General features: G+C 34.5%; 1 protein-coding gene across 2 annotated transcripts in view; it reads right to left on the bottom strand.

Annotated features, from left to right (window-relative positions):
* Positions 1-4,386: 4,386 nt before the first annotated feature.
* LOC124161988 (cyclic AMP response element-binding protein A-like) overlaps positions 4,387-8,916 on the bottom strand; it is a 553,130-nt gene continuing 548,600 nt past the window's right edge. For both annotated transcript variants that reach the window (XM_046538287.1, XM_046538288.1), the window contains exons 7-10: positions 8,272-8,517; positions 8,002-8,094; positions 7,686-7,891; positions 4,387-7,267 (exon numbers count right to left, since the gene is read on the bottom strand). In XM_046538287.1, coding sequence (XP_046394243.1) covers positions 8,053-8,094; positions 8,272-8,517 — 288 coding nt within the window. In that variant the 3' untranslated portion in view covers positions 4,387-7,267; positions 7,686-7,891; positions 8,002-8,052. The remainder of the gene's footprint in view (positions 7,268-7,685; positions 7,892-8,001; positions 8,095-8,271; positions 8,518-8,916) is intronic.

Genomic DNA, 8,916 nt, shown 5'->3' with positions numbered 1-8,916 from the left:
TTTTAAATATTTTTTAATATCTCTCAGGCTTTGGGGGGGGATCTATCCCCCCCCCCCCCCCTCATAGTTACGCCACTGATTTTGAATATATGGCAAGCAACCATGACAATGAAAGAGGCTTTTGACGCAAAGCACTAAAATCTTCAACAGCCACTTCTTTAGAAATGATATGCCTAGTCAGTGGCGTCGCAATAGGAATATGCCTTGGGGGGATGCGATGGTGACCCCTCCCCCCAGGCAAAAATCTGGTAAAAGTTTTGAAAAATGACAAGCCTTGAAATGCATTTTACATCATTTTGGCACTAAAAATCTGACTTTAAGCAGATTTAGTTGTTAAATGTCAAAACTAGACAATAGTTTAAAGATTTTTTTTTATTTTCTGAGGCTTTGGGGGGGATCTAACCCCTCATCCCCCCCTAGTTCCGCCACTGTACCTAGCGACCGTTACAGAGCTTCATGGGCTGCATGTAACTTACGAGTTGCCGACTGAGGCTTAATATATTTTCCTCGTCGCTGAAAATCATACTTCAGCGGACACGTTCCCTTTAAAGTCATATTCATGCGATTACGACTCGCATTATATTTAGCAAATAATTTCTATCCAATTAGTAAAGGTATTTCTGGGCCAGAGATGACCAGAACTAGGCAATCCAACTAGTACACTGCCCACTTAAATATTTAAACATCAAAGCGAATTTTATCTCTGTTTCATAAGTAAATGTTCTCTTTTTCTCCATACCTATACTGCGATGAATAAATTAAAAGATACTTACCTCTAAAAAGCTCATTTTCCAATGTCAACTCCGTTTTCATCTCAACGACACGTGAAAACACAACACCAAAGTAGAAACTACTGTAATCCAGATTTCTACAACTGTATGAACATCGTAGGTACTTCTGATGGAACCTTTACTAAAAAATGTACTTCTGCTGGTTTCATTTGTCTAAAAAAAAGCTTTTCTCAGTAAATAAAGCCGACGAAACAGATGAACACCACACTTGCAACCTAAAAGATCGTTCAAAAACTTATCAAGTTTACGAATTGCGCAATGATAAGCGCATGAAAACATGGCGCCACGTAAAGGCGGAACTTTAAAACTCTATTTGTATGATTCGAAGAACATTGCCACATAACACGAATAAAACTCAGCAAAGTGTGGAAAAAACAATAAAAATAAAAGTAAGAAAAATATAGACCGTTATTTTTACGCTGAAGGGCATCAGTGTTCGTTCATTCCGTGAACTTGAAAAATAAAATTAAGATGAGCAAATTTTCAGTAAGAATAAGTTTGAACGTATCATTTTCCATCCGAGAATTATAATTCAATGTTCTTGGAGGTCAAGATAGCATTTTTATGTGGCAATAAGTAGTAAAAAATATATAATATTACGCCATCACATGCTTGGTAAAACAGTAACATACAGAAAAAACTCAAGGGGGGGCGCAAAACATATCTTGAGATAATTCATTTTATCGTAATGGAAAACAAGTTGCAAACAAATTTTAAGAAATTTTTATTTAAACTGATAATGTAGGTGTTTATACAAGACAATGCCATCTAATAATATAAAAAGGTTGCGATTGTGGTTCTGCAATGTAAGTCAATGCGGGTGGCCCTAGAAGGAGCCACCCGCATTTCTCCTGTATTTTTTTTTTACTATCGTCATTAAATTGTTACAAGTAGGCCATTGGCCTGGTAGTAACATGAATATAAGATACAAGAAATATGCATCCGCGACTGTGGTAAAAAAATCCTGTGAGTAGGAAGGTGAAGGTAGGAATTCTTGTAGGTAAAGAAAATACCTCATTGATTATAATCAATTGATAGCTTGTGAGTTGATATTCTCACTCTATCAGGATAATGAACTAATTAATCTTATGATATTTTTAAATGTTCAATTTCTCAAGATATTTGGCGGTTGAATTTAGTATGACGTAGTCATTATCAAGATAATGTCATTTTTTACCTCTACTCTGTTGTATAACACTGAATTCAAATGCATATCAAAGTCTCAATTCTATTGGCTACAATAGGCCTATTCAGCAAGAGTTTTGGAGTTTGTAACCCCCTTGATACAAAAATGTACAAGTTTTAAAAATTATGTTTCGAAATATTTGATTATTTATGGAATTTCAAGGCTAATCTAAAGTGTCATATAAAATACATAGAGGCTTCTAGATATGCTTATGCCAGTGACCTTTCTAAAACTAACTTCCTTGCAACCATAGGAAAGCCTTGAAACTTGTCAGAAGGGCTTTAAATAAGTGTTAAATAACACCAAGGGAAATTGGGGTAAGAAGGACGTTCAAGAAACGACTCTACCTTTTGCTAATATCGGCTAAATGAGGAGGATTTACAGCCTTATTAAATAAATAAAAAATGTAGCACTGACATGTCAGTGCACTTATGGTATTAAAATATGAAATTTGATTAGTTAATAACATAGAAAATGAAACAAAGGTGAAACAAATTTTTTGCTCACAATGAATATTTTTAGTTCATGACTGAAGTAGATTTCATAAACTTACAAGGTGAATGAAAAGAGTTCGTGAAGGAATGGAGAGCATGTGAATTCAGAAGTTCGCACTTCACATTTTCAACTCTGGATACTAAAAATTATACCCCATACTGCAGTGTAGGTATATATGCCTGGCCCTGAGGAAGATGGGGCCAGATTGTGGCCTCATCTGGGCCAGGTAAAAGAAACAAATAAATCAAATCTAATGGCAAAAACTGTTCCAGCAATGGTCATTCCTTACATTGGTTAAAGCCACCCATGAGACTGAAGGGTGTAAACATGGAATGAAAACTGGGTGAAATTGCTTATTTAATAATATGGCCTGCAGTAGAATGAAAATTACTCTGGTTAAATGAAAATGTTTGTTATATGTTACTAATTTCAAACAGACTTTTAAGCTGGTGTTCCTTCCCCCACCACCTCAACCTCTATTCATGGGAGTGGCACTGATATCAGATGATTCATGAGTAAAATTTTTTCTTGGCATAAGATGTCGAAATGTATTTCCTACTCATAAAAATAATCCTCCAACAGTTGCTGCCTAAGAAATCATTTACCACTATTCGTAGCCCTAGAGTTCTCCAATTAGAACTCCCCCTTTTTACAAACAGGGCGGCATAAAAACAAACAAGATGCTGGGTAGCAGTGGTGTCATGGGGCTGGAATACGGTGGAACACTGTTCCGGCACTGGTTAAGGAAAGACATAATACTCGAATAACACTTTTATCAATTTTGGTGCCATAAAATTTCTAATACATTCATAACCAAAATAATTATTTGCTTATTCTATATTGGTGGTTGGGTGAATCATTGTACTGCAATGTAAATTGGCACTGTTAATTTTGCCATGACAACACTGCTGGGCAGTGGTGCAGTGAGGGGGGGGGGGATAAAACCCCCCCCCAGAGCTCAGAGAAATTTTTAAGTTTAAGCCCTTTTACTTAAGTGGATTGATATTACTAATAGAATGGTGTAAGGATTAATAAAATATCCCTCAGAAAGCCGTAAAACTCACCATTTTTAACCATTTACCTTAAAATTCCGCAATTTATTAACCTCGCACCTACTGCCTATCCTGGTAGGTATTCCATACCCCCACACACACCAGTATTAGGTGCACCTAAACCCCCCCCCCCCCAGCCTTGATTCCTAGCTGCACCCCTGCTGCTGGGTGATCAATGAACAGGGGTTCACAAATATAACCCTCTCACAGCTGTGCCCAGTGAGAGTTCCTTTAAATCCTTGCAGGATACAGCCATAAAGTACCATGAAACTGCTGGAAAATTAAGGCATTACTTCACCTATCCAAACCAGCACAAAGGCTCAGCAGAGTATGATGAAGTTCAAAAACTGCAATGTATTACCTACTTTTGGGACAGAATTTAGTTGATTTTGAAATTTAAATGGGAGAAACATCTCCTATTTTACAGACAGTGGCGCCGACTCCATGGGGCCTGAGGGGGCCCGAGCCCCCTCAAAGATTCGTTTGGGGGGGCGGAGCCCCCTCAATAATTCAAGAAAATAATTAAGTTATATTATGCTTTGTGAAATCACAAAAATATATTGGTAATTTTTATTTCACATGTTTGACGATAGTTACCTTTTAAATAAATTCAACAATGTGTGTTGAAACAAATAATTATAAGGTTAAGCAGGTTAACTGAATCAAGTGGTGTGAATCATGGTAGTGTTTCGGTGCTGCGACTCACTTTGAATTTAACCTCTTCCCGGGGCAAGACCTCCGATATGGGCCCCCCCAATATTTTTTATAAGTCGGCGCCCCTGTTTACAGAATACATACACCAGCACTCTAAGAGGTGACAAATAGATAAAAAGTAAACTATGATTAGGTATAAAGAATATAATCTGTTATAAATGATTTTTATTTTTCAAATCCATCCTTGTTTATACATTAAGGTGCAATAATGCAACAGGCAATCGGTATAACAATTTATGCAACTTATCTATGTACAATATATCAAAACTTATATGAACTCCCAACAACCCATCTCCATCTTGGTTTCTTTAAAAACACAGTAATCCCACCATTTTCCCCAAAATTATCTTTCCAAGAAACACTTAAAATGCACAACCATACACATTCAATTTTATATTAGCTTAGTTAACTACAGACCTTCATACATTTTTCTATACCTTCTTAAGTTCTTTAAATCATTTGGAATAATATTTCTGATTTGTAAAAAATATGTATTCATTGAGTTTGAATTTTGTGGGTGTCAGCCAAACATTTAAAAAATATAGATAGGCAACTTGTAGTAATAAACTTTCACATAACATGATTCATGTCAAATAGGTAAATTCTTCAATCTATACACAGGATTTATTTTGTCAATTCTGCCATAGTAAATTGGATTGGCTGGTCAAGTACTATAAATTACAATAAACCATCGTAAATATTATCCATCATTTGAATCACAATATCACTAACACAAATAAGTTTATAATTGAATTGCACGACCCTTTGAAATTACACTTCCATCAGGCCTAAGAAACGGGCACCACCAATGGACGTACAAACATTAATATGTAACCTGATGATGATGATATGGAATGGATTAGATCAAGCACATAGTCAATAGAAATTTGTACAATATACAAGCTGATTACTGATAAAGCCCAACTTTTTTTGCTTCAGCATTGCTTCCATTGACAAAAATGCTAATGAGATTAAAGTGTGTTTTCTTAAGTACAGAAATATTCTTGTACATGATTAAAAAAATGTTATGAAATGATTTCAGTAAGGCAATCTCTGAGCACACCAAATCACCTTCACTATATCATCTTGACTTGCTAATAACCATAGCAGTACCCAGTTGGAATGTTGAAATTTCCAGATTCCATAAATTGGATTAAAATTCTACAAAAATATATTACCCAAAATCACATTTCTGGAATAGTCAATGATTTAAATGTGGGTACTAGTGCCTCAGTCTCATTATATGATTAGAATGCTTTTAATCCATTTATAGTCTGATGCTCTCTGAACTTCATAAGGACAGTCCGAGTATGCATGAGTTTTCATACTTAAAGCCGTTCAAAATTTATGATGTAGTAGCTAATAAATTGTATCCTTCAAAATGACATTTCCTTTGGCAGTTCATAACAGTAACACACATAAAGATTATGTCATTCACAGCATGACAAGTAAACATTGGTCCCAGCCCTACACTAATGGTAAGCCGAGAATTAAAAACATCTAATATAATTAACAGTAAATATATATATTTTTTTCACCATCTTGCTTCAAATGTCAAGCATATTTGATTGTAGCATGACAGTTAAAAAGATAACACCTACCAACAGATACATTCACTTAAAAAATCTCCTCCATATTTCTTAAATTTATATAGAAATCTTTCATAAATAATCATGCCATTGGAAATGACAAAAAATAAACTCTAACATTAGCCCATTCAAAATGTGCCTTATCCAACCTAACAAATATGTTTGGTTTTTGATATGACATAAACTTGCAATAGAACCTCTTAGAAAAACATATAGTAGGTATGCCAAACTATATTTATAAGTGTATATGTATGTATATGAGTAGGTAAGCACATATTAAGGGATTAAAACCACGTACGTTACTGCAAAATACCCATATCTGTACATTCCTTCAACATCAATTTCAAGAGGCTAATACGTTCGTCATACCTACTTATAGATATATCTTTTAATTTTTTTAATTATTCAATAAAAGCTACTTCACTGTAAGTTTAGTAAAAATAAGTGACTGCATTTCTTCGGTATCTCCACAAAACTCATTCCAAAATAAATAACCATTTTCCCTCCTGATGGCATTAATTCATCACCTAATTAATGACAATGTATATATCTCACTTAGATGAGTGACTTTAGCTTTAAGATATATGAAACTTGGAGCACACCATTTTTGTTCATGCAATATATATGATTCATTTTTATACTCTATATAAAACATCAAGGCTTTAAATAAAAACCATTATGTCAAAAATTCAAAGAAGTGTATCACACCTTCATAAATTATATGGTAAAAAAACTTACATAGGTATCAATGATGAGAGAAAAGGAAGGTAGTTCAACTTCCTTGAATTTCATAAACATTTTATCATTACAACAATGTAAAATTCAACTCTTTAGTTGCATACGATGAAAAACGATAAGGTATGCATATGGTCATCATATTTTTTTAAAATGCTAAATGCTACAATAAAAACCTATTTGAAATGCTCACATGCCTCGAATGGAAGGATAATAACCATAATGACATTAGTGAGAACATTGAAAATACATTATGGTAGCACGTATCCCTTAATCACATAAAAATTAACATCCTAAGTGACGAAAATCGTTGTTTTTTTCTTGGTTCGCCACTTATGATTCATTTGCACATATACACATGGTACAACAGACACATGCCACAGAAAATTATAATATTTCACTCACTTGTCTTTTTCAAACTTCAGCATCCTGAGATAAACATGGAATCATTTGGTTGAACCCTTTCATTCTTGGAAATCACTCAGCACACTGCGCAACACCAGTTTCTGAATTATAATTATAACTGCATCAAGGCTCCTAAAATGGAGTCTTTTTGGATCAGTTTAAAAATCACAAACACACGCAAATCACATTGACAATCCTGATGCAATAAAACTAACACCAGATCTAAATACCACCACCAAAGTTTGGCAGTGCTATCCAGACTAATAGCTATATAAGGAGGACAAGGCCTTGCGAAAATACCTGCAAAGAAAAAGTGAGATAATTAGTACATGATGCAATTAACGTTAGTCAAAATTTGAGCAAATGAAGAAATAGCTTCACGTGATTAAAAGAATTTTTACTTTGTTTTTCCACATATACTTTATTAACACGCGACCATAGTTTCGACGCACTGCGTCATCATCTGGCGATGAGTACAATGAAGATTCTCCTTATATATAAACCAGGGTAGCACTACCCTGGTTTATATATAAGGAGAATCTTCATTGTACTCATCGCCAGATGTTGAGGCAGTGCGTCGAAACCATGGTCGCGTGTTAATAAAGTATATGTGGAAAAACAAAGTAAAAATTCTTTTAATCATAATGAGTAACTTCCATAAAGTAACGCCTCAGACTATCAACTTAAACAGCTTCACCACCAGACCTTCAATATTTACCATTCAAATGTGATTCTGTCGCAGTGAAAGATGAAATCATGGTGAATGGTATCTTGCAAGGTCCATCCGGTTGTGGGTGCTAAGCTTCATTCTTTTGTACATGGTGTATGATAATGGAAGACTAGCAGTGAGCAAAAGACCGATGAAATAATAATGCACAAATATATTATACGTAACCAGAAGTTGGCAGACCAAAGCACCAGCACCTAGGATTAAAAATAAAATATCCAGTTAGATAGATGGAAACATACAAATACGTACAATGTACACAATAGGAATACTTCAAGAGAGAATCAAAATGTTCAATGAGACTTACCCATGATTATGATGAGAGTTGCAAAAATATAACTCTCAATTGGATTAATATTTATTTAATTGAACTCCGTGTGACAGGATATGGCAAGTGTAACTGGAAAGATAAAACAACACACATTTAGCTACTGTGCAGGGACATCACAAGTACCTATGTATTACCACTTAATTATACAAACACTTTTCGTATTATCTACGATAGCTAACTATGTATGTATTTCAGTAAAGATTATTTAGTTTTAATTTCATCAATCAGCCTGTGCATTCAACTTACTGATGGAGAACCAGCAGTCTGGGTCCCTGCGGTTCTATTGATCCGACTGCTAGTCGAGCTGGATGTGGCGTGTCCCCCAACCAGAGCCTGGAGTTTTTGGAGTTGGCTGAGTAAAGATGCATTGTTGCCCTCTAAACTCTCGATCTTCTTCTTGAATTCACTGTTCTCGTTTGACAGGTTCTCCACCTTCTTCTCCAGGGCATCCATGTATTCCTTCTTCTTCCTCCGACTTTCTTGGGCTGATATCTGTGAAAGAACAGAGGAAAATGTATAAGCTAAAACCTTTGTATCTAATTTCAACACTGAAAACAAATAGCGTAAGTCACAAAAAAATTGATCAATCCAAATGAAAGGTACAATATAAACTGGTTCCATTCACATTGAAATTAAAAGTGCAAACCAAAAATATACCTGTCTGCATTTTATATTCCACATATATGGTATAACTGCATAAATTTATAAAATTAAAATAATAATTGCATAAATAATTAATTCATGAATAATAATACATACTTATAATAATCAATAAAATATACAATCCACACTAAAAATTACTCTATCAATATTAATAAATTTGCATTACATACATTAGATTGTATTAATATGTATTGATAAATTAATACATCAATATTAATGAAGATGATT

This window comes from Ischnura elegans, chromosome 7, assembly GCF_921293095.1.
Source record: "Ischnura elegans chromosome 7, ioIscEleg1.1, whole genome shotgun sequence".
NCBI lineage: Eukaryota > Metazoa > Arthropoda > Insecta > Odonata > Coenagrionidae > Ischnura > Ischnura elegans.
The sequence above is the reverse complement of the archived record's forward strand: the minus strand, read 5'-3'. Positions and strand labels throughout refer to the sequence as shown.